Source organism: Dermacentor variabilis, chromosome 5, assembly GCF_050947875.1.
Source record: "Dermacentor variabilis isolate Ectoservices chromosome 5, ASM5094787v1, whole genome shotgun sequence".
Classification (NCBI taxonomy): domain Eukaryota; kingdom Metazoa; phylum Arthropoda; class Arachnida; order Ixodida; family Ixodidae; genus Dermacentor; species Dermacentor variabilis.
The window spans coordinates 103,712,688-103,738,550 of NC_134572.1; the positions used below are offsets into that span (position 1 = coordinate 103,712,688).

Below are 25,863 nucleotides of genomic sequence, written 5' to 3' on the forward strand. Positions count from 1 at the left end.
GCTTCATAGAGCGTATGCGGGTAGCCTAGCCGTAGCCGCTTCTCGCGCGGCCATGTAAACGGACCAAAGGCTGTTACTGTACATGGTCTAACAAGACAGCGGAACCAGGATGATGGAACGAGACGTTTATTTGAGGGATCGCCAGCCGTTTGTGCGCAGGCGCGAGAAAGAAAATCTGGGGGATTTTGTTCCTTGAATATATGATTCTGCCTAGGCACTACGGAAGAGGTTTCTTAGCGCGTGTTGTATGCGTTTGTCCCTAGGCGTGCTGGCATTGCGGAGGAGAGTCGAGTTTGTTTACGCTCGGACGCTGGCTGCCGGCGCGGTGAAATAGGGGAAGCAATGGGCATTGACGCCCCATTTGGCGACCGCTGTGTCGGACAGACTGTCTCGCACCTGCGGCGCTCGTGCTAAGTCAGTCAGGCCGGATCACAGCTTTCTCGCGCCTTACAGCGATGTACGTTAAAAATAACATCACAGATGTTTCCGTGCGAGCATTAGGGACGGTAGTAGAGGCCGAGTCGCATATTTTGAAAATCTAGAAGTCACAGCGCCTTAGCAACCGCGGTTGAGTGCAAGTGGATGAAAAGCCGCCGGTAATGCTTGACGCCCATACAACGGCAATGAGAATACATCGCGCTACCCTAACGCCTCTTACGCTAACCTAACCTAACTTAATGGTAACCTAACCTAACGTTAAACTAACCAAACGTGGCCGAGACGAAAAGACGCTAGAGAATTTTAGTGCGTCCGGTATTCCGGCAAGCGCGGGTGGTTTGCCGGTTGAGCGGACCCCGTAAACGTGAGTGGCCAGATTGACGTCGCCAGCTGGTGGCGCCAAGCTCAACCACATAAACACAAAGCTAACTACTACATTGTGCTTAGCTGCTCATGTAAATTTTCGACAGCGGCGTAATCGTGTTCACAATTACGCCGCTGCGGAAAATTTGCACCAGCAGCGAAGTAGGATATAGTGGGTTACGGCAGTTTTAGTTCTGTGTTTGTCTGGTTGAACTCCACGCCACCAGGCGGCTCCACCGCTCCAGCCGCTCACGTTTACGCCCCCACAAATCCCGATATCCGGCCCAAACCGCCCCCGTTTGCCGGAATAGCGGACAGGCTAAAAGTCTCTAATAATCCTCACGGCGTAACCGCTGTGAGAATACGCCGCGCCACCCTAACCCCTTTTACTCTAACCTAGCCTAACCTAAGGTTACCTAACCTAACGTGGGCGACAATGAAAGCCAGTAATCCTCATGGCGTGACATATGGCAGTGACATTCAACCGCGGTTTCTGAGGCGCTGTGCGTTTATTTCACTCAAAGGGGACCACTCAAAAATGCTCCTGAAAAGTCACCGACAGCAGCTTACGAAAAGCCTGCCAAGAACTAAGATACGGCACCAGGAGAGCAGGTCGGGCCTCTATTAGGGCCCCTACTGCTCCCCCGGAAAAGTCGGTGTTTTTTTTTTCTTTTTCGTTTGAAGGTAAAGCGCGGTAAACGGCAATAAAGGTTTAATCCGGCATGATTGACTGAGCATCAGAGCCACAGGCGCGAAAAAGTCTGTCCGAGGTTCGAGCTGAGCAACGCGGCCTGCCGTTGCGCTAGAATCTATATCCCATACCGCGACTTGTGGGATTTATCCTTTCTCTGCATCGTTGAGCTCACTTATACAGTAGACCATATGCGTAACCCTAGGGTTGTCTGTGGACTCAGAATGACGACGTATACGCGTGTGTGTGTGTGTATTGTCTGGCAAACGCGTCCTGGTTGAATATAAGCTGTTGGCGCCCTGTTAAGCTTTAGGACAAGTGACATGGTGCAGACACAGAGTCCGGCGTGAGGATGCGATTTGGTCTAGATGCCTCGAGAAGGCATGTCCCCTTGTCAAGCGCGGAGTTCCAGAGCGGCCAAGCAACAGCCAGTATGTACATGAGCCTGCGCCTACGTCAACGGTGAGCACTCGGTAACAGTTGCGCTAAAGTGCTTATCTGGAGCTCACAAAGGTTCAGTGGACGCGCTTCGCAATTCCGTTGATGGTTGGACGAAATGTGAGTGCGCATTTTCTGTTCACCGCGCGCATGCAGCTGCGAACACATAAGGAAAGTGGGAAAAGTGCCACAAGTATGTTTAGCATTGGCAATCAATTACCCGTTTTAATTTCGAGAACTCCGCGCATTTCGCGACACACGAAACAATCTGTGACGTGCATTTGCGCGCCTTTGGCCTCTCGTTATAGGCTGCGCGCATTTAATATGTAAAATATACCTCATCGTGTCAGAGTTCTCAACATAGCTCCATACTTCTCGCGCAACTGGTAAGTATAAGCTGGCTGGAAATACTTGATGCAGTTTTAGAGGCGATCACATCGCGTCGCATTTTTGCCGCTGCTGCGGAAAATTTGGTCTATCGGTTTATGTACGTATATCTATCGTCTATATCATCTATAGTCTATCGGTTTATGTACGTATTATGTACCTATATCGCCGCAGTCAGCTAGCTCTTCGAGCTGCGGTATAAGAACAGCATAAATGAATAAACTCTGCAGAAGCAAGAAGCATCGCTGATGCGCTACATTATCATGCAAATCGACAGGCCCATCGCGCGCCCGTGAGGAGGAGCCGAAAATTGAGCTAATGAGACAAACGTTCAATCACGTTCGGGAGGCTTGTCGAAGAGGCTTGACTGCGGTAAGAAAATATTTCATGCTCATTAACACACGTAAAGCATAATTGTATGTTTAGATTAGGAGGGCAGCATGAAAATTGAGAAAGCCAGTAGTGAATAGCTGTCCCTTGCAACTTGTATAGGACGTCACAAACATTCAGCGTACGAAAGCCTCGAGAAGGCTGAATTTTCTCGAAAAATTGCCTTATGGCCCATTAAGTACCGAAGGCAAAACACACGCTGATACGTGTGCAAGCTACGCTTAGCGCAGCTCTCAGTTGCAGGCGGCGTGCTGTCGCCGAAAAGAAGTGAGTCTGAGCGCAGATTTCGTGTTTCAAAATTTTCTGCGCGTAACTTGCACTCATATGGTACGAGATTGTTAAAAAGCCGATAGTAATCACAAAATTTAGCACTTTTTCAAAAATGCGTAAGGCGAGAAGAAAGAGCAATTTCAAATGCGGATTCCACTTTCCTTTCATAAAGAAAAGAAAGCTAATTTTCCTTTACAGTGGTGGAATACAAGAAGCGTATAACAGAGGATTTGCTTATGTGGAACAAAGAGGCTATGTGATGTATATTGTAGCATATAACAAGGCGTCTAATTACCATGTAGCAGGGTTAGGTAAAGAGCAAGAAAGGTACAGCGATTCTTCGCTGCTTCTTCGTTGTGTGGCTCACATTTAATTATGCCCACCAGCGGTAAACTTTTGAAAACTTTCCTGAAGATATTTGTTGCCTTGCGACGAATCTCACGTGAATTAGGTTCGTCTTAACTCCATTAAATACGTCCAAGAGCTCGCTCGCGCACGAAAGGCTATACGTGGCTGATAATCTGTTTTGCTGATATCAGCACTAAGTGCGGTGCCACTGCATCTTCGTGACTTCGTGCTTTGCATCGTCTCAGTTCGGTACCTCTACAGAAAAGTTTGATAAACATGGCCATGGTTTGTGACTAAGTGGTGGTGGGCAACCGCTTATCGTCCTGAAACGAGCTGCTACGGATACGTGGACGACGCTTCAGCATGCGGCCTATATAGTCTATATATAATGTCTGGATCGTCGTCATTAATTGCGTTTTCATGTTAGTCATTATAACTTGTTGCATTGCTTCAATCTTATGGCGAACTGCTTGTTTGCTTTTCTTTCTCGTCTGCTGCTTTGCTAATGACCAACGCCAAACCTTTCCGTTTGTGAAGCGTTCTAAGCTCCCTTTTTTTGCATTCGGCTTTGTTGAGCAGATCAGAAGGACACAGTTTCGTATTAAGCTTAGGAAGGAAAGAATATCACAGCATTGCATGGTGCACGCAACCACGATAAGTGTAAACCGACAGTTCGGCTTCTACTTAGTACAGCGTGTTCACTCGCGCAATGTGCTCTCACTGAACAGCAGCCGTCACGAATCTTTCTTCTCACGAAAAAAAAAAAATGTCTCATGCATCTTGCGTTGCTGTCAGTTCACATAAGAAACGCATTTTCATGCAACTTACTAATACTAAGCACTTTTAGATTTTGAGCACTTAAAGTATGGGGACCCAAACCGCCGGTTTTACAAAATAATGAAAAAAATGTATACAAAAGAAAAGCAAATATGTTGATAAAAGAACGCGAGCAGGGCGGGGGTCCTATGGGACGAAAATTGTAAAACTCAACTAATTATCGACATATCTATGCCGTATGTACCGTAGGGCGTTCACTACAGAAGCTCCCGCAGAAAGCTAGCGCCGCAATATAACCGTAGCGGAGTCACCAGCTGCACCATCAGCAGAAACGTGGAATGTATGAAGCATGGACAATGCAAAGCTCGGCGTTGCTCGCAGTACCGAAGTTCACGCTCTACACGCGTAAAGTTACATTACGAAATAATGTACAAACTCAACACGCACGCACTGTTTGCAAAATAAAAGGAGGCAGTGCGTCCATTGGAGCGTTCATCAGCTGGAGGCCACAGGCGTGGGTGAAAACTTTTCCCAGCAGTTCGGGTGATACCGTGGTGAAAGGAAGCACACAAGCGCTCGTACCCGCATGAATTGTTGCTGTAAGTATAACAGTGTCCGTGCCCTTGAAACTTGCTGCAGAAGCCTTGAGATTTCCAAAGGCGCGGCCGCCTGTGCAATGTTTGTGAGAACAAGCTTCATCGGAGGCGTGTACAAGAAATGTCGACTAGAATGAATTGGTCTGATTGGCTTTGCAGTAGTAGTGCAAAACACAACAGGACAAATAACTTGACGTCCTGCCCCAACATTTCTCCTCGTCGTTTTGTCCTCATGCTGCGCGCATTCGAAGGACGCATTTCACCGAGTCGCTAGTCATCGGACTCTTCGAGTTGATACCGGCGGGAGCCGAACATCTCTTCAATCTCTTCAAGGGTCTTTCCTTTCGTTTCCGGCAGGAAAGCTGCCGTCAATACAAAGCCCACGGCCATGAAGCCCGCGTAGAACCAGTAGACTCCGTCCTCGCCGACCAACGCCAGCATATCGTTGTACTCCTTGGCGATGAGCGTACCGCAGGAGAAGTAGAAAGATATGAGGAAGCTGGTGGCGACTGCCTTGAGGCGTAGAGGTAGCATCTCGCCCATGAGAATCGATGGCAGCGGACTCAGGCCCACGGAGAAGCCCAGGAAGTACAGGCACAGAGAGAACAGCGGCAGCCAGCCGTAAGAGTGCACGAAGCTGGGGCCGAGCGTGCGCTTATAGTGGTAGAAGCATCCCAGGGCGACAAGGCTCACTCCCGACACCGCTAGTGAGATGAGCATGAGGGGCCGACGACCAAGGCGGTCCGTAAGCTGCGTAGCGAGGCCTACGCACACCACCTGTGGCAGGAAAAGGGGCGCGTTACCGAAAACGTTCATTTCAACAAATGGAGAAATTCCATTGGCCCTTTGTTAGGAGCTACCTCGACCCGTGGTATAGTACTTGGAACACGCTCCGATTTAGGAAATGCAAACTTTTCATACAAAGGCAGAGTTATGATACCTAATAACTAATATCTCAGGCGCACTCCTGAATGCTGTACACCTGGTGGCAATAGAACGTTGCATTTTTGGAAGGCTCCTTGTGTTTCCACAACACACTCCTTGTGTTCCACAAGGAGTGTGTTGCATAATTCGGAAGGCACTCGAAGTTTCGCAGCGGCATTTGTTCTTGACAATAGGATTGGTTCCTGCACGTCCTGTTCGCGAAAAGATCGAGCAGCTTTGCCTCAGACTATGGAATGGCTGCGTGCTTTTCTTGCCCTTTCCCAATGTCCCTGCGCCATTGCCTAGTGCACGTGCGGCTCTGTTCCTTACCCGCTTCTTGCTGCGTCAACTTATTGCGATGAACTAAAGACTTTATTTCAGGTTAGGCCACCACATAAACCACCTGCCAAATTTCCCGTATGCATTTTTGTATCCCTTCTTGAGTGACGTTCGTACAAAATACACATAACCTTTTGACAGAGAGGGACGGGAAGGTTTTCTCAGCGCGTTCTTGATCTCGATAATACGCATTATTGATTTTTTTTGTAGTTCTAGCGAGTGTACAGACGAAACCTGAGTGCTTAAACTCACCTGCACGGCACCCACGACGATGGTGCTGTCCGCCGCCGACAAGCCTGTACCGGCAGTGGCGAAGATGTCATGCGTGTAGAAGAGCATGACCACGATGCCGGAGAATTGCTGCAAGAAGAACGCGCACAGCGTGCACAGAAACGGCTTGTACACCCAGGGCCTCGCCAGCTCGGCCAGGGTAAGCGGTGATTCAGCGTCGGCGGTCACGGCTTCGTGCATGGCTCCGAACTCGACGGCCACGTCCGGGCCGCGATAGAACTGGAGGGCCCTGGAGGACGGCAGACAGATGTGGCACGCAGTGCGCGTGCGTTCATTTCTGCAGGGCAGTGAGCCGCGGGTGTTCGTCGCGAGGTGCGGGAGGGAACGTCAGCAGGCTGACACTGAATTCATTGATTACAGCGCAAGAAATGTGAAAGCGCTGTAATCTATATGAATCTTAACGAGCTCGCGCAGCTTATCACTTTGCGGCTGTGTTAATCAATAACTTTGTGTTAAAGTATTCAATATGAAGACAGATAGAACCAAAGAAACTATTCGATCTTTAGTTAATATTATTCGCCCCTTCTCGTATCTGCAATGCTATTTGCAAGTTCCGCATGTGCATGGTGCTTAATATCACGCGAAGGACAAGCGTTCGATGAATGTACTTAGCTGCTTAGAGACGTTTTTTTTTTCGGCAAAGGGTAAATACTTGCTCACATCAGGTGGCAAAAATTATACACTGCTCATCCGGGCACCAACCGTAATCGACGGTACGAATCTCATCCCCTTTACTCATTGGAGGATATAATGAGCAAAGTGTATCAGCTTCGCCACAATGCAGTGATTGAGTGGATATAGGGCTGGACGTTACCTAATGCTTTCTTCAATACGCTGTCAGCGCATCTTTGCTTAAATTATCGCACGAGTAAGAAAATGCGTAAGATGCGTTAGGGATCGCGGCGAATCTTTTCGAGGACCAGTCGAGCGCCATAGCAGCCTCGACTCGTTTTACTGCATGCCAGGCGAATGGCGTATAGAGCTCCCGCGTATTCCGGAGAACCACAAAAGCTTCCATTCTGTGCGCTGACGAATAGCGCTCGCTTCTCTCACCTGAGTGCCGAATCCTGGCGTCCCACCTGCAGCAGCCAGCGGGGTGAGCCGGCAAGCAGGGGCAGGACTATGGCCATGGCGACAGCTGGGAAGATACTTGCTGCTGCCAACAAATCGTAGTGCAGCCACTTCCCCATGACGTAGGCCATCAGGATGCCGAAAGTGATCGCCATCGTGCACACGGTGTCCAGAAAACCGCGTATCTCTTTGGGACTCACCTGCAGGCAATAAAAATACCATAGTGCTGTGTTACACAGTTCCAGCCGTCATAAACAAACCGATGACAGTGCTGGTGGTTACTTATCGCAGTTGCTTGTCGCTCTGTCACTTGTGGTTGCAAACAGCATCTTCTAGGGAGAACTGAGGCTAAATTAGCGGCCGGAATATTGTGGAAACGACGTTCACGCCTAAATATATACTCATGTCACTTTTAGTGACGAGCACATTGTGAATGAGCGTTTTGCTCTTGTAAGATCCATCATTGGCTTGGATGTCCTTGCGTTTAGGCTTACTTGGCTGTGTACAGTCAAACGCCTTTATAACCAATTTCTCAGTATCTCCAAAATCCTTCGTTATACCAGTAACTTCGTTCTAAAGGTCGCGCCCCGTGCCGTTCGCACTAGAGCAGGCTAAGCATTTTCAACAAAATAAAATATTTATTTAACGTGAATTAATGAGATACGTAATGAAATTTGTCTCCAATTACTTTGTGCATACTTTGCCTGACAGAAGTTTGCTTAGTGGCTATGGTGTTGGGCTGCTAAGCACGAGGTCGCCCCGGCCACGGCGGCCGCATTTCGATGGGGGAGAAATGCGAAAACACGCGTGTGCTTAAATTTAGGTGGACGTTAAAGAACCCCAGGGGGTCGAAATTTCCGGAGTACCGCACTACGGTGTTCCTCATAATCAGAAAGTGGTTTTGGCACGTAAAATCCCCTAATTTGTTTGCCTGACAGAATGTGCGACTACAGCCAACCTTGTTGCACCGATGTTCACAGTATGCTTCGCGGCGGAACGCAGGAGATGAGCAAAGTAAGTCTGCAAAATGTCAACTGTTTTCCTTTCCGTCAAAACTCTTCGTTCGTTTCCAGGACCTTCACCACTGTTGCTTTTGTTGACATTCGTGCCATTTCTAGCTGAGATGGCTTCAAAGAGGTCGTCAGTAGTCAGTTACGATTACATGATGCCGTCGTAATCAACTGTGACGTATTCGTTAGCTCTCGCACCCGCTGATGCGTTACGCCAAGAAACGGACGAGTTCAGGAATCCCTGAAGCATTGCATCAGAACTATTTCTGACATTCGCACATTCGTCAAGTGCGTTGCAAGCGTTGCCGTTAGCGCTAGCGCAGAGCACACGCTGGAGGTGTGTGTCTACGCAGGGAAAGGGCGGCACCGCTGCGTGGCGTTCATTGTAAAGCAACAAATGGACTTTGGGGACGCCAAAATTGTTTCGTTGTGTAGGCAAATTCGTTGTACCGGACTTCGTTGTAGAGGCATGCACAATACATATAAAGGATAGCAGTTCTACCGGGACGTAATCAATCCTTCCGTTTTACAGGTCATTTCGTCATAGACGCGTTTCACTGTATTTGCAGTGCTGGTATAGGACCATACTTGGTCGTTTCCAAGGCGTTTCCCGATGATGTTGAAAACGATTTTTTTTAATGAGCGCGTTCAGTAAGCCTAATGTACAGGCGGAGACCAAATGATAAGGGATCTGCGAGCTCATGCCAATCTGCACTCCTGCGCCCTTTAACGAACCAAGTACCTCCTGTCGAGACATGTCATTGCGCATGCGCGTCCTTTCACGCAAATCTGTCTGCCCATACGGTAAATCTTTTTGCCAGCCTGCTGTGGGAACGCTATTTTTGTTAGTGTCGCAATAAGAGCTTGATTACTAGAGAAAATAAAGGGAAAACATTCTTTCTTCTTTTAATTTCGCACCAATACTCTACCACCTGTACTTGAGCGCGACTTCGTTGATAGCAATGCATTGTCTCGTATTTGGGTCATTGTTACGCAGTAAAAGCCCACTAAACTTGCTAAATTCAATATTTGGCTCCCTTATAATACAACTGTGTAGTTCATCTTCGCTGATAAAAACATCTAAAGGGTCCGAGCAAGCTCTCGTCAAAATCCATGATGTCATTGCGAGCTGGTGCAGAAACATTGAGGTGGCGTCGCCACCCGTCTTTCATTTTTGAGTCTTTCCCGGCTTATGAAGGCTTCTCTGCCGTAAGAGTGCTACTTTTTATTATCATTTAACAGTGTCAGAAGATTTTGGTGCATCGTTAAGCCGCCGGCTACTCCTCTACTGCGGCATGTAGTAGAGCGGCAACTAATAAAACTGCTCAACCTAATTTTCTCTTAATATTCCTTTAAGGATAGCCCTCATTATGTCGCATGTCGCATGCATGTCGCAAGGCGTATATCAATAGGTTTTTACCATGTCCGATGCGTCCTGTCAGCAATGCATACTAACGAAATTGATGGTGGTGGTGGTGGTGGTGGTGGTGTAGCAACAGGCGGGCTTAGCCCGGCGATCAAGGCCGGCGATTGCCCCGCCCGAGCGTCTCTTATAAAATCACTGTGGTATTTCACCACATGTCCATCAGACAAGTCTCTCTTAAAAATACGATAAAGAGGCGAGAAGTTCCTTTGCGGGCTACATCTGGTCCTTCGGGGAACAGAAGGCGTTGCAGGCACGTATGTGGAAGGACCTTTTGTTGCAGATTTTTCAGGAGAGCGTCCCTTCCGTTTTGGTATTTTGGGTGCGACCACAGAAAGTGTTCAATGTCTCCTGTCTCGCCGCATGTCGTACAGTTCGGAGAATTGATGCGCTCCGTCTTAAATTACCATGCTGGTGTACTAGCAGATCCTGTCCATATTCGACGTAGAAGTGAGATTTCCTTTCGACGAAATCTCTTGGTTATGCATGGCATATGGGGTGGAAGCCAAAATGACGCAAAGTGGTTTCGAATGTCAGATTTTCTAACTTAATTGCGCTTTGGGTACTTGACTTTGGGAGGAGAATGGAGCGCTGCGCATGCAAGAGCATCATTTTTTTCGTTGCCAGCAATGCCAATGTGGGAGATAATCCACTGAAACATTACCCTGAAGCCTTTGTTGGCAAGTTCTTTCACGGGGGCTTGTGATTTTCGTGGGAACTTGATGGACGGTAGGTCATGGTAGAGTTGTTGCAAGGCGGCCTTTGAATCCGAAAGGAGGACCACATTGTGTGGAGGCAATGTCCTTAGTTTGAGTACAGTAACGGCTATTGCCACGCCTTCCACGACTGTTCACGAAGCTATGCACTCCAGACGGCCCAACCGCGCATATCTCAAAGAGTGAATATAGAATGCAGCTGCGCAGCGATCTTCTACTTTGACGGAGCCATCTTTGTATACTTGGAGGTAATTAGAGTAAGCCGTGTTTAAATGTTCCATAACTAGTGACTTGGCTTCTGCAGCTGGAATGCAGTACTTTAGCTGCAGTGGTGCTGCAATTAAGTTGCATGTTATATACTCGAATGTCCAGGGTGGTTCTACTTTTTCCCTCTGTCTCGAGCAGCGTAATCCGAAAACACGAAGCGTGTTAAGCGCTGCATAAAAATTTGAGCACGGCCTGTTACCTACACGTTTTAAGAAGGCTTTGCCGGGCGAAGACTCACTTAGACATAGTATAGTTGGTTCATGAGAGTCTGGGAAGCCTGAAGTCGCGGAGGTCGTGACTCAGCTTCGCCGAGAATTTTTTGTTCGATGCTGGCTGAGGGACTCCCAAACACAGCCGAATGTACTTTCTGTGTATGGTTTCTAAGCGCTTTTATTGGTTATCTAAGGGTGACATCAAAGGTAGCTGGTATAGGATCCTACTTGTAACCAACGCTGTATGTGGCCATAGCATCAACGTCGGGTGGTTTCCCCGACGTATGCCAGCGACTCGCTTCACTCCATGAAGCCTCTGTGACGATGAAGCCACAACGTGGTCAACAGCGCAACACCAGAGTATCTTGTAGCCCAAGGTAACGCCAAAAATCGGACATTGGACTTGTCAAATCTGGTACCCTTTCAAATTCAGCTTCAAGCTTGTAGATTTTCTTTTAATTCTAGGACATAGTATAAATGATGATTTCTCTGCTGACAGTGATAAGCCAAGCGTTGTCAAGTGGCCCTGAACGGCATTTACTGCTCCTTGGGCTATTCGTGCGAGGAGACGATGTTGGTAGCCGGAAACCCCTATGCAGATATCGTCGGCATATATAGAGATCTTCACGGGTGTTTGGTAGTTTAGTACTCTATGGAGAGTCGTCATGGTGATGTTAAATAGTAAGGGAGATAAAACACTCCCTTGTGGTATGCCAAGAAATATGCCAATTTCATCGCTGTGTCGCCAAGACGAGCTCTGATGCGGCGATCATTGTGAAACGTATGTAAGAAGTGCAAGCGATGACCCGTGACGCCTATTACTTGTAACTGGCTGATGATGGCTGTTTGAGACGCGTAGTCGTAAGCCTTGGAGATATCCATAATAAACAGCAAGTGTCGACAGGCCGTCTGCATTGTAGTGTCCTATGTGACTTAGCAGGTCCACCACATTGTCTTCAGCACTTAGACGCTGCCGAAACCCAGTCATGCACGGCGGTAGTTTCCGACCTTGCTCGACGTACCAAGTGAGCTTTGTGCACGCCATTTTCTCCATTAGCTTCGCTGCACAAGAGAGCAGCGATACCGGTCCGTACGAGTCCAGAGCCGCCGGATTTTCCCCAGGTTCCAGAACCGGTATCACCCACGCTACCTCGCATAAATTGGTATGTCCCGTCTGGCCCACACTTCGTTAAAAAATTTCAGCAGAGCACGTCGTCTCTCAACCAGTAGGTTAGTCATCATCTGATTGCTTATAAGGTTAGGTCCCACCGAACAGCGACGTCGGAGGCTTGTTCATAGCTAGTTCCAACTCTTTCAAGTGTGAAAGGAGCATTCATCAGAGACGACGATAAAGGCGGAGGCGGGTCGGTTGTGCCTGCTGACTTGCCGAAAGAGTATACTTGAGCAAAGGCATTCGCAAAACAAGCAAAAGACATGCCTAACTTGAATGCTATGGTTTCAAGGAGCTTGACTGGTGGAACCTTACCAGCAAGTTCATTAACGATCCACCGTATCTTAGGTACTGGCGTGAAGACCGAGAGGCTTGCACGAAATGCTTCCCATTGATCTCTTCTTAGTTTCCTCGTGTAACAGCGAATCACTGCCTTAATTCTGTTATACAGGGTGTTTCAGCGAACACTTTCAAGAATCTTTAAAAGTTGCCTGTGATGGATATCGCAATTCTAGTTCATGAGCTGGTCTACTTTACGCGGTGGACAATACTTGCACAGAAAATTGAGATCCAAAATGCACCAATTAATAAAAATTCAATATTTATGTTTTAACTATTTACATTCTGGCTCATATTGCAATTAACAAATTGTAGCCGTGGAGTTCGCAAGGCCTGGAACGAATGTTCAAGATGACACCAGTTTCGATATATAAATTCCCGGACATTGCGGCGAAATGCATCGGCGTTCCAGTTAATTTGTTGACAAAACGTCGTTCCAGTTGCTTGTGCACAAGCAACTGGAACGCCAATGCATTTCTCCGCAAAGTTCGAGAAATTATATCTCGAAACTGGTGTCTTCCTCAGAATTCGTTCCAGGTGGATTCGCCTTGCGAAGTCCACTGCTAGAATTTGTAAATTGAAATAGGGGTCATAAGATGACTTTTATTTAATTTTTTTATTTGATTACTCTAAGGGCCCGTTAGGGCATTACATAGGGGGGGGGGGACGGAAAAGTTCAAGCATGAGTGAAATCTGTACAATGTAAATATGAAGGCGTTAGGAACCATAAAAAACATCTAGCAGAAGCAAAAAGAAAGAAAGAAAGAAAGAAAGAAAGAAAGAAAGAAAGGAAAGGGTAACAAAGTTTATACAATGTTTAGTAGCGTGAAACACGCATAGGAACCTAAAATGCGATGCAAACAATCAGTATTCATCAGAACACGAGTTTAAGGATACAATCGAATAATGATTTAGGTAAACAGCCTACACAGATACATATCAGATGAAACGGAATTAATTTTATACAATGCCAAGCACTTGAAAACACTGTTTAAGTAAATATTCAAGGAAATGGGGGTTCGGACAAGTTGACACACTCTAAAAAGGTTAGCAGTGCTGCATGAAATGATGATGATTCCGTAAGCGAGACAATGTTTGCAGGTAGCGAGTTCTATTCGGCAATAGATAAAACTAGAGGCGAATTTTGATAAGTGTTAGTCCTGGCAAATATAGGTTTTACTTTATGAACATGGTCTGTGCGGGTATAGATGTGGGGAGCGGGAAAAATATGGACTCGAGCGAATGCAATGTTGCTGTGGTAAAGGCTATGGAAGAAGGCCAACCGTGATAATTTCCTGCGCATGTCAAGTGAAGGGAGATTAAGTAATTTCTTTAAGGCGGACACACTTTGATATCGAGAGTATGAAGTTAAGATGAACCGCGTAGCTTTATTTTGAACTGATTCGAGTAGGTTCGTGAGATTAGAGTGATGGGGGTGCCAAATTATTGACGCATATTCTAAAGATCGCCTGATAAGAGAACTGTATGCGCGAAGTCTGGTATCTGTGTTAGCAAGGTGTAAGTGACGATTCAGGCAACCAAGTTTTTTGCATGCTTTTGTGGTGATGTGTTCAATGTGAGCATTTCAGCTTAAATTGGAGGTAAACAGGACACCCAAGTACTTGACTGAAGATACTGAGTCAATAGTAATACCTCGTATTGTATATTGGTCAGAGGTAGGTCGAGTTATCGAAGCAAATTTTACGTGTTTAGCTTTAGCTATGTTAATTTCCATCTGCCATGTGTCACACCACTCAGTTAGTTTTGTTAAATCAGACTGCAGCACAAAGATGTCGGCAGGGCAGCTTATTTCATTATACAAGACGCAGTCATCTGCGAAGAGACGTATTTGGGAGGTAATATTAGTTGCGATGTCATTTATGTATATTAAAAATAGCAGTGGCCCAAGGACGGATCCTTGAGGAACTCCCGAAGTGACGTGAGTGCGGTTAGAAAAGCAGTTGTTGAGACTGATTACTTGAAATCGGTTCGTTAGGAACACTTCAATCCATCGCGTCGCGTTGTAGTCAAGCTGTAGGTTTCTAACTTTCAGTTTTAGTCGATTATGAGGTACTCGGTCGAAAGCTTTAGAAAAGTCAATAAAAATGGCGTCTGTACTAATCAATCTGTGCAAAGAAATGTGAATATCTGTTACAAATTCATAAAGTTGCGTCTGACATGAGCGATTTTGGCGAAAGCCATGTTGGTTATTGAGGAGCAGGTTATTATCGTTAAGATAGGCTATAATGTGAGAGTATAGGTTGTGTTCCAGTAATTTGCAGCAGATAGATGTCAGTGATATAGGTCTGTAATTATTAGAGTCTGCTGTATCACCAGATTTAAATACCGGTATCACTAATGCTGATTTCCAATCTTCCGGTAGGCACCCTGTATCGAGTGATTGCTGAAATATTATAAATAACAAAACTGAAGAGTAGTGCCAGGTTAATTTTAGAAGTCTAGCACTTATGCCGTCAGGATTAGCTCAAAAGTTAATGAATTCTTGTTAATTAGTCGATTTTGCATTTCAATTTTTTGTGCAAGTAGTGTCCGCCACTTCGAGTAGACCGGCTCATAAACGAGAATTGAGCTGTCGACCACAGGCAACCTTTAAAAAAATTTCGAAGTGTTCGCTGAAATACCCTGTATAATGTCTTCATTGGTGGGTCACCCTTCGTGCTCATCAGCCTTCGTTCCGCTCTTCTCCGGGCAGCGGAGAGATTTTTGCGCTTTAAGTCCGGAGCGGGGAAGGGGTCGGGTAGCTTCAGCTCAGCGGTAGCTAATCTATTGCTTCGCAGCATATTCGCGAACAGGTCACCAGAAGATTCTCTGTACGTATCCCAATGCGTCACAAGGCAAGATCTTCGGCCGCTTGTTCAAAATCCAGCAGTGTTGACGAATACAGAGAAATGGTCGCTGCCCATTCTGTCTACTCGTCGTTTATGATGCAAGGATGTCCGCTGAGTGTAATGTCAAATCAATGACACTGTGAGAGGCCGGTAGTCAGAAATATGTTGGCTGTCTGTCATTCGCCACACAGAAGCCTTCAGCATCTAAAGCACTGACAGTTCCTTTCCTAACAACGTCAGTCACCTTGTCACCCCAGAGAGCATGATGTGCGTTAAAATCCCCGAATATAATCCTCGGAGCAGGGCAGTGGCTGCAGAGGTCTCATGATTTCTGCCATCGAGATCTGACGAAAACTCACATATACGGACGCCACGCTGAGGCTTCGGTTTCCCAACCGCACTTGCACAGCAGTGACCTCCAAAGCACTGCCGCAGAGGTCTTGAACTGGTGGGACGAAATGCGGTATTTCACGTCTGACATATGGCATGGCGCTTCCGTTTGGAAATGTCGGAATACGTTGGTTTCCATGTACGACATAACCAGGGATTGATCTGGAACTAGGAAGGCCAGCCTCGGTAACGACCAATATTGGCAGAGGTATACGTATTGCGTAAGAAAAGCGACACTTCAAGTAAATGCCACGCAAGACCCGCACAGTTCCATTGAAAAAGAAGTGGCGCCTTTGGACGAGACGATGAACATTGTTTCCTGACCACATTCATCTTGCTAAATGTTTTACGAGGAGGCAGAGCCTAGAATCACTAACTCGAGAGGAGCCAGGACTACTTCTAGCATGCCCTTCATGGAGCTAGCAGGCACCTTCTCTATGTGCGATCGCAGGGCCTTGAAGAGAGCACGTAGCAGCTGTTGACAATCCTCCTGTGGTGTTGTCTCACCGCAACGCGAATGGGGTCGCCGCAGTCCACTCGCATAACGAGGAGAATAAGACGAAGAAAAAGACAGAAAGTCGCAGAGAGTCAGACGACACCACCGGAAGCTCAAAGAAAGATACTCAATTCCCAAGCCTCAAGCCTACATCAGGCACCCAGGACTCAGCGGTGACATCGCGTAGCGGACCGGCTAAAGCAGTCAAACCATCGAACAGAGGCCATGTGTAGGAAAAGACTGCTGAACAACCGGAACAGCGAAGTATCGAATTTCTTTCCAGCGAAAGCAGCAGCGCGACAAAAGAGCGACAAATTGCTTGTCCATCTTCCAGTATGCTGTTTTACTTAACAAATCGACCACTGTTGCGATCGGCCTGCAGGGGCACTGCTCCGCAAAGCTATCTCAGCCCGCTGCAGGTGCTTCGATCGATCCGCGGGGGTGGCGTCCTTCAGAGAACCGGCGAAGACGACATCGCTAACCGACCATGAACTTCCTTAGGAGAATTATAGACCACGGGAGCGTTAATCCACCATGCGCCTTCTTCGTAGAGTCGGCGACGGCAGCAGGGCTGGCCACGTTTGGCGGTCCGCGTATTGTCGGTTGATTTGCCGTGGCCTTCATGGTCTCTTTGCAGCAAGAAGAGCTGCTCTAACAAAAGGGTGCTTTGCGGTACGTTTTTCCTCGGGCCTCAGGATTCGTCACAGTCTGCTGACACTCGTGGCGACTACCGGAGAAAACCAGCTCTGGAATTAAGAGGCGCCGGCTGGGGCAAGCGTGACCATCTGGCTACGAAGGCCCGCTCAACTCGGGTTCTGGGAATCTAAAGTGTACGTGTGTGTGTGTGAGCCCTCCCCCTCAAAGGCGGGTCGATTACGCCCCAACGACTGTGGACGGTCAGATTGGACGAAGGTTGGACAGCAGTTTCCCCTCCCCTAGGGATCTTGGGAGGACAGATGCTTTTTAAGCAGCATTATGTCGGCTGCTAGTGTGTGCTCGGGAGCAGTGTACTCGTGCTCGACAAGCGGTGTGCTTGGAGCTTTGTGCTCGTGTGCTGTATGCTTCGTCTTGCGTGCTCCATTTGGGAGTCACGCTAGACTGTCGAAATGTACCTCTCCTTTTAATGTAAATATGTAAATAAACACTACTCCGAGTTCTCGATGAGAGAAAGTTCCTCCCTACAACCACGTTCCAAGCGTGGATGAGTTGGACGACGGCATGGGCCAGCTACCACATAGTTCATGCCCGACTACAAACCTTACAACTGGAGGCCAGCGGTGAGGTCGTCCTACAACTCTTACACCACCCATAACTTCAGGCCAGTTTTTCGTAAAGTTAGGGCGCGGCTTTTTGTTACAATAGCAAAATATATGAACACTCTATGCAAATTTTCGCGGTCGCCGTGATGTTCCGCTTAAAGTCTAAGTGCTATAAGAAAAAGTGGCGCGCCCACCGTGTGCTGTGGATGCGAGGGAAAGGCGTGCGAGGGTGAGTCGAGAAAGACAGTCTTGTTGGAGTTAAGTGCGCAATAGTGAGGGTAACTGAGCACGTTTACGGGAGGTCAAGCGCACGTTGGGGGGGGGGGGGGGGGGGGAGGATGAGGAGTCTCCAGTCCTTGCCCGGCCGTGGCAGCGCATGGCTGTCCTTGAGTCTGAGCGCATACGCGTCCCACGCGCGACGCATCTTGGGAGTAATCTGCGGCGGGTGCAAATTCTTACGGCAAGCAGAGATTTCTGGTTGCTTCATGCGCGCCTAGTTTTTGAGCCCGGAGGTGCCGTATTCTAAGTTTGGAAGACATGGGGAAGCGATCGGCAGCGAGCTTGTCATTACGCGAGCGTTGTGACATAGAGTGCTCGCGGTCAGCTAGTGATATATGTTCATGTTTGCTTGCGTGCCGCATGATACCACGCCTGTTAATTTAATCAGTAAACGAATACGCACTGCAATTTATACCGAAGATAAAACCAAGAACCTTACTCCGTGTAATTCTAACACTTTGCTATCGCTACGAATGCTTTGCCTTTTGGGCAAAACTGTGTCTTTTCTTTTTTTTTTTTGCTTCTATGTAATGTATGTAATGCTTGTATGTAATGTTCTTCTATGGTTCAGGGATAAGAAAAGAGCAGATTGGGGTGAGGGAACAAACGCGAGTTAATGACATCTAAGTTGAAATCAAGAGAAAGAAATGGTGGGCATGGGCAGGACGTGTAATGAGGAGGGAAGATAACCGATGGTCATTAAGGATTACGGACTTGATTCCAAGGGAAGGGAAGCATAGCAGGGTGCGGCAGAAAGCTAGGTAGGCGGATGAGATTAAGAATTTGCAGGGACAACATGGCGACGATTAGTACATGACAGGGGTAGTTGGAGAAGTATGGGGGAGGCCTTTGCCCTGCAGTGGGCGTAAACAGGCTGATGATGATGATGTAATGTAAGCTACTATTTCTGCCTAAAGCAATAAATTGTTGCAGAACTTATTAGTGCAACTTATTTTAAGGAAGTGATCAATTCAATTTTTCAATATATTAAAGAAAACTTGGCCCGTCAGATTTTTTGTGGGAACTCGGCCCGAATAAACATACTTTCTGACGCCTGCTGGTTTTTTGGTGCCATCGGTTTAAAAGTCAGCATTTTAAAACTTCAACCAACACGTTATGAAATGATAAAGCACTTCGTGGGCTATGTCTGTAATTCGGGGGTGTTTCTGTATGGAAGCAAGCACGTTAGTGCTTTATTCTTGCTGTTGTCAGCGGTTCATTTATTTATTTATTTTATGTTCCTTAATCACAGAGGCTAACACGTTGTACTGTTATAGTTCAGTTGGATTCAGCATGTGTGAACATATTTCTCTGGAAACTTGAACCTCTATTTTCGGTAATCAAGAATGCAACCGCATGTTAGTAATTTATACAACGCTTTATTTTCTTTCATAAAGTATTTGTACTCACGGCGACGCCAGTGATACCTGTCAATCGCCATGCCCTAAAATAATCTTACACACGATTCTTTCTTCATAAAATCTTTTACTGAAGGCTATGCCAGAGATATCTGCAACCCTCGTCAACAGCGCCACACTCCTCCCCCCTCACCTTCCTCCTCACACATAGTCCTTAAACATGAGCGAGCTGGGCGGCACCAGCCGAACTCCTGCGACAGACCCTGCGGCTGCTCCTTATACTACACGTCCAGAAGATGATGAAATTCATCGCTACTTCGCCACCCCTGGGGATCGCTACTTCTACAAACAAAGGCTACTTGACATAAAGTCGTAATTCATAAAGTTTTGTTCATCTTATGTGCAGCTGCGACACGAACACATTTAAGCGTGCTCGAACGAATTTGGGTAGAGCGCTATTTTGAAATCTTTTGAACCACATTTGACCTTATTCGTGCTATTACTCTCACTTGTGTTTCCACCAAGCTGAAGATGTTCACGGCAGATGTGCCATTTAATGATATAAGGTGCCGTGCGACGGGGAGATTGTTTATCGTCAGACGTAGGAATGCGAATACCGTACAGTCACCTCGGAGACAAAGACGGGCACGGTTAGGGCAACAACACCCGTTGCTAGTCCCGTGAGTGTTCGGCCCAGCAACAGCATCCAGACCGCAGTGCCCGTGGCTATCAGGATCCATCCAGCTATGTGGAAGACAGCAGAGAGCAGGAGGGTGTACCGCCGTCCTAGGTACCGGATAGACTGCCCTGGATAAAGAGAAACGCAACTTTTCTTCCCATCCTCTAAAGAATTAAGCTTCTTTTTTTTTTTTGTTTTTGCGAACCGTCCCGGACTTTGCTAAGCGTGGATGCTGCTGGCTGCCCCAGTTTCCATTACGCCGTTTTTGTTTCTTTTTTGGTAGTTTGCCTAGCGTCATAAATGATTATGTGTACAAGTTTTAGCCGGTTTCGGCAATATACATCATTTGGGCTCAGTGGTTGGGCCCATGGAGTCAAGAATCGTAGTCCGGTGGTCGGATGGCACGAAGGCCCACTGTTTCAAGTAGTGTCACCAGATCTGGTAAAGACCAGGTTAGATCTATAAGAGATGCTTGATTGTGACTGTTAATGCAGAAGATGAGCAATAAGGGCAGATGTGCCGGAGTGGTCCATGGAAATGTGGCCAGGCATAGGTGACCGATGATGCAAGTGCCGCCCCACACGGAGTCTCCGCAAGAGCACGTCCTCCTGGCGGGAATAGGCCGCCTGGGAGGCTGGAACTAAAACCCCTCCACACACGTTTTCGCCACGCAGGTTAAGTACCGCCAACCTATTCTCCTACTCTGCGCTCCTCCCTCGCTCGCATCCTCGACTTCTGGCGTCAAGAGGAAGTTACGCATTTCCAGCTTCTGGCTTCAGGCAGAACCGATATCACTGCTGCATAGAAGTGCGAGCGTACGACAAGCGAAAACTCCGGAGACGGAAATCCCTGAAACGGAAGACCCGGAAACGGAAACTCCGGAACCGGAACTGGTGTGAAAGAGAAGGAACAGTGGCACACATCAAAGGTTGGCGCTTCATAGCAAAAGCGGCGGTGGCGCGTGGATGGATGGGTTTTAGTTGGAACCACACAGTAGGATTAAATCCCGTGTGGTGCTGCGGAGACTGTTCTTGCATTGGAGGATATCATCCTGAGGTGCCTTTCAAAAAGGGTGCTGGAAACCTAGATGTGAGGCCACTGTGGGTAGTGGATCGAGTCGGCTTGTATGTGAGCGGCCTCATAATAGTCAATCTTCCGCTGTCTTTCGCGTCACACTTCTCTCCGCCGCACACCTTTCCTCGACATTCTTCCCCTCGACAAGCACAAAATTTACATTGGCCTCGATCTCGCGAGATTACTGCGTCGACGCCTCACATGAACTGCTGCGTCCCTTTCAGATTAGATTGTGAACGGTGTGCTGCATTAACATAAACGTTGCATGACATTATAGTTGTGACCCGTGTGGTGCAAAAGCATAAACATTGCATGAGCCTACGCGCTGTATAGGATGACAATAAAATCACCTGCACACTTTATCACATTTATCATTAGTATCGCATTTACTTGTGTAGCACTTTATTAGTTCACGAAAGTTTCGCTTGACGCTCAATACTGCAGGTTCTATTGTTTATTGAAGTTTATTGATATTCTTGCAAGATTTATCCGCATGCTTTCTTTTTTCTTTTCTTTTTTTTAAATAAAGGCCTTGGGGCGTTTGTTGATGGGTTGCTGGCACTCGTACAGGCCAGACGGAAGGCAAAAGGTTTCGCGGTGCATATTCAGCCACAAGTGTTGCAGTTCTTGAAGCACTTGTTATGGTATCGCCCCTTCTTCAATAATGCTAGGCTTGCCCGTTACACCGGTCTGAATCGGTGAGGTGCATGAACTTCCAGAAAGAAAAAAGACTGTGGCTTTCTGTTTTTCCGATGCTTTAGACAGAAAGGCTCGCCCGCGCTTTTCGGTTTTTGATATCCGCCGGCCTATGTGACAGTTCTTCACTATAGGGCGAAATCTGGTGCATGTTTGTGCATGTGTTCAGCAGCTTTCTTTCCCTGATTCTACCCCATCTTAGTGTTCATTTTCCCTATCCGCCAATGTAGGATAAGGGAGCGCTCTCACCCTGGTTAACCGGCCTCCTTGCTTTGTCCTTGTCGCTTCTCGATCTCTCTCTGTCCATACCGTGTGCAGTAAAGGCGTGGCTGCTCCACAAATAGCATTTTGAAATCTCCTCCCCCCCCCTCCTTCTGGTCTTCGCCGAAAGAAATATATATATCATCCAGTGCAAAAAAAAATCAAGTGAAAATTTAAGCACCGAAAGGCGCTTTCTTCCTCCGAGTACATTCATCCAATAGGTGCCCTGAAAATAATTTCTTTATGGCAACCTTGCACATTTACGCATACCAGGCCAAGAATTGCTCTGATATTTTCGCTCCAGAAAGTGCATTATAGTAGTGTGCGTTAACAGTAGCTACGTAATGCTCAAAATACTGAAGACTTTTTTTATTATCTTTTTTTTCCTTCAAAGCCATCTGGTTCCCCCGATGTGACGAAATGTGTTTTTGCAAAGCTGCGCACGTGGTGAAAATTTGTTTTAAGCGAAGTGAGGTTCCACAGACAAACGGGTGCACATAGCCTCAACTTACGCCATACAATAATTTAACCCCGGGCGACAAGAAAATTTCATTGCTGGTGTACATTATCGCCGTCTTTTCTGTTCATCCCTTTCAGTCACGGCCAAATGTTCGTGGACGGGACTTATTTTTCCCATTACTGTGCAGTGGTTGCAAGGAAAAGGCAACGAACGTTAAGCTTTGAGTAAATTGAGCATCCTGCTTTCCCAAAATACAGCCATTTCACTTCCGAGTGAAATGTATCGCTTCAGACGACCGCTTTGGTGAAGGCGTGCCGTGTTTGACAGGACGATTTAAGTGGGCCGTTTCCGTATTACTGGCGAAATATTGTTATTTCCCTTGTTGTTGTTGTAATGCTTGCACCCAATAATGAACCTGCGCATATCATTCGAGCGGATGATTTAGTTTTCTAAATCAAGAAGTGTAGCTTGACTGACTGTACCATAAATCAATAATTGATTACTGTGTAATTATGATGGGTCACTATAAAATGCAGAGTCATTCTCTCCCGCCTTGGTTTGCTTTCTATGGGGTCTCCAGCACCTTGGCATAAAATAATGTAAATTTCACGAATTTATGGACAGTCGATCGTAATGCCTGATTGAAAAGGTTATACTCCAAATTCGCTTCTACATGTAGTATGCTCCTACGCTCAAGCTGATTTCTGCGGTGATGCAACTTCTGCAAATGATCATTTGTGTTCTGGCAAGTTTTTTATTATTGTTATTTTATTTTTCCGGAAAGAAGTGGCTCATCGCCCTAAAGTAAAACTAAGATGATACGCGCCGTGCCTAAACGTTTCCGTATAATAATAATAATAATCATAATCATAATAATAATAATAATAATAATAATAATAATAATAATAATAATAATAATAATAATAATAATAATAATAATAATAAACACCACACATACATACACATGAAAGAGAAGCCAGCTAGAAAATCTTTCCTCAAAGAGACGCCATGCTTACCTGCTTGAAAACAGAAAAAAAAGATAAATAGAAGAGGAAGGAGAGAAGAAAAGGGGAATGAAGACGAAGAAACACCACAACACATCACCTCTCACGCGGCGTAACCATGGGCACTGCAGACGAGAGCCAATGGTGGCCTGCTTGAGGCGAATTCTATAGTACTGCTTTGTGAGCCTCGTATCTAGTTTGAAGCATGAGCTTCGGGAAATACGAAACAACTTAGTGCAGTTTCGAGCAGGGTTAGGTTCCTGAAGCTTCATCAGCACACAGGCGATAACTGCTGTAAAGCAGAGAATTCGAACAGGAACTGCTCAAGCGTTTCGCTTGTGCGTCCAGTTCGGTCACGGAGGGCTCGGCGCACGTATCTGCCTGTGAAATTGTCCGCGCCATCTTTACGGACTCGGGTCGGATTCTCGAACAGATTCCGCATAACGTTTGCACAATGCGAACGTCACGCGTAATTATCTCACAGTATGCAGCAACGTTCCACGAGAGGTGGGACGGAACGCAGTCGTGCGCATACTTGCCCCCAAGGAGTCCTCCGACGAGCGCGCCGATGTTGAGCAGCGATCCCAACCAGCTGCTCTGGCTCTCGCTCAAGGGCATCCGCTGCCGCATGTCCGGCAGCGCCGGGGACGAGTACCCGACGGAGAGGCCGTACGAGGTGGCCCCCAGCACGGCAGCCAGCTCGGCGAGGAATATGTGCAGGCGTCCGTCGGAGTCTTCGTTGCACAAGCTGCTCGACCACGGCCAACGCCGCCGCCGCCGACGCCGCCATTGCTCGGCCATCACCGAAGGCCGATGGCGATCGTCACCCGCTGGAGCCTCTGCCTGGTTTCCCGGCGGCTTGTCGCACTGAAAGTAACGACACGTGACTACTTTCTTATGCCGGAAGACACCGTGGCCTGCCTAGAATAAGAGGGCCTCAAATTAACACATATCATCATCATATCATCAGTAGCCACCATCCTCAGCAACAGCAGCTTATTTACGTCCACTGCAGGATGAAGGCCTCTTTCAGCGATGTCGAATTACCGCTGTCTTGCGCTAGCTGACCCCAACTTGCGCCTATAATTTTTCTAATTTCATCACCCCACCTAATTTTCTGCCATCCTGGACTGCACTTCCCTTCCTTTGACACCCTTTCTGTAATGCTAAATGGTCGCATTACATGACCTGCCCAGCTACGTTTCTTCCTCCTAATGTCCGCTATGGAATATCGGCTATACACGTTTGCTTTGTGGTCCACATCGCGCTTTTCCTTTCTCTTCACGTTACGCCTAACATTTTTCGTTCCGTCGCTCTTCACGCGGTCTTGAACCTTTTGAGCTTCTTTGGTAACCTCCAAGTTACTGCCCGATATGTCGGCACCGGTAGAATGCACTGACTGTACACCTTTCTTTTCAATGATAGTGGTAAGCTTCCAGTCAGGATTTTGTCAAGCCTGCCGCATGCACTCCAACACATTTTTATTTTTCCCTAAATTTCTTGCCACAAATGCACATATTTCAAATATGCATGCAGGACGAGCGCCACTACCAACTGTTTTCACTTTCATAAGTGTAATTTTTTCTGTGATTCGATGCATTTTTGCAGGTGTCGTGTGCAGTATTGTATACGGCGCCACCTCGTGAACGCCTCCCGCACTCGGCTCGCTGTCCCGTGGCCTCCGAGATTAAGCGCACTGGCAGCTTTTGCTTCAGCCGTACCATTCGGCGCGCTTCTCAGGAAAATAAATAAATGTGCAATGGGTTGCGCGCGCCTGCCCGAACCTGGATCGCGCCGTTGACCGAGGACTCCGAGCATGCGGAGGCGGCCGTACACAAGGCAGACCGCGCGAAATCTCAACGTGTGCGTTGCCTCTCTGTTCACGCGTTGCGGAGGATTTTCACAGAATATATCGCAGGCAATTTCTCAGCTCTGCCTCCAACATTTTGCTGTCTCAGCCATCCAGTTCTTTAGTGCCTTTATTATTTCCCAGTTCATATTTATATTATTATCCGTTCATTATTTACGACATATCTCTAATAATGTATTTTACAGCGAAGCTGTTAAGGGCTACTTTCCCCGCTGTCGTGTCCGCGTGCAGAAAGAAATCCCGAAGATGGTGCTATACCGGGACGACCCCCTGCGGAGGTGAAGCAGGCGTTAGGCACTCCCCATACGTGGGCCGATCCCGAAGATTGTGAAATGCCGGGCCGACCCGCGCTAGAGGTGCAGTTCGCCATTAAGGGGCCCACATGTACAGCTTCGTTGGTCATCCTTGTTCACAGAGTGGAAGGGCAACGAGTTTTCTTCTTTTTATTTTCTAAACAAATCATGTGTGGGTTCACGCACTAGCTATATTTTTCTGCACTTGTAGCTTATCGCAGATGGCCGAGTCTAATTGTTGTTGCCTTGTCGTACTTTGTTCATTAGTTCCTCTTTATTTTTAATTTTTCTGCATCGCGGTGATTCAGCTAATGATTTATGGCAATTTCCGCGTTGTACGCCGACTCTGTAGTGCGATGATCTTTGTGTACTATATTTGTATGCACATTTTTTCCTGTTTTTAGTTTTCATTACAATTGTACTTTTTGTATTGA

At 47.2% G+C, this 25,863-nt stretch overlaps 1 protein-coding gene across 1 annotated transcript in view; it reads right to left on the bottom strand.

Annotated features, from left to right (window-relative positions):
• Positions 1-4,424: 4,424 nt before the first annotated feature.
• Positions 4,425-25,863, bottom strand: part of LOC142583008 (solute carrier family 2, facilitated glucose transporter member 8-like) — a 39,502-nt gene continuing 18,063 nt past the window's right edge. Inside the window, exons 2-6 of the mRNA XM_075693232.1 lie at positions 23,806-24,133; positions 19,721-19,899; positions 7,306-7,523; positions 6,214-6,481; positions 4,425-5,475 (exon numbers count right to left, since the gene is read on the bottom strand). Coding sequence (XP_075549347.1) covers positions 4,969-5,475; positions 6,214-6,481; positions 7,306-7,523; positions 19,721-19,899; positions 23,806-24,133 — 1,500 coding nt within the window. The 3' untranslated portion in view covers positions 4,425-4,968. The remainder of the gene's footprint in view (positions 5,476-6,213; positions 6,482-7,305; positions 7,524-19,720; positions 19,900-23,805; positions 24,134-25,863) is intronic.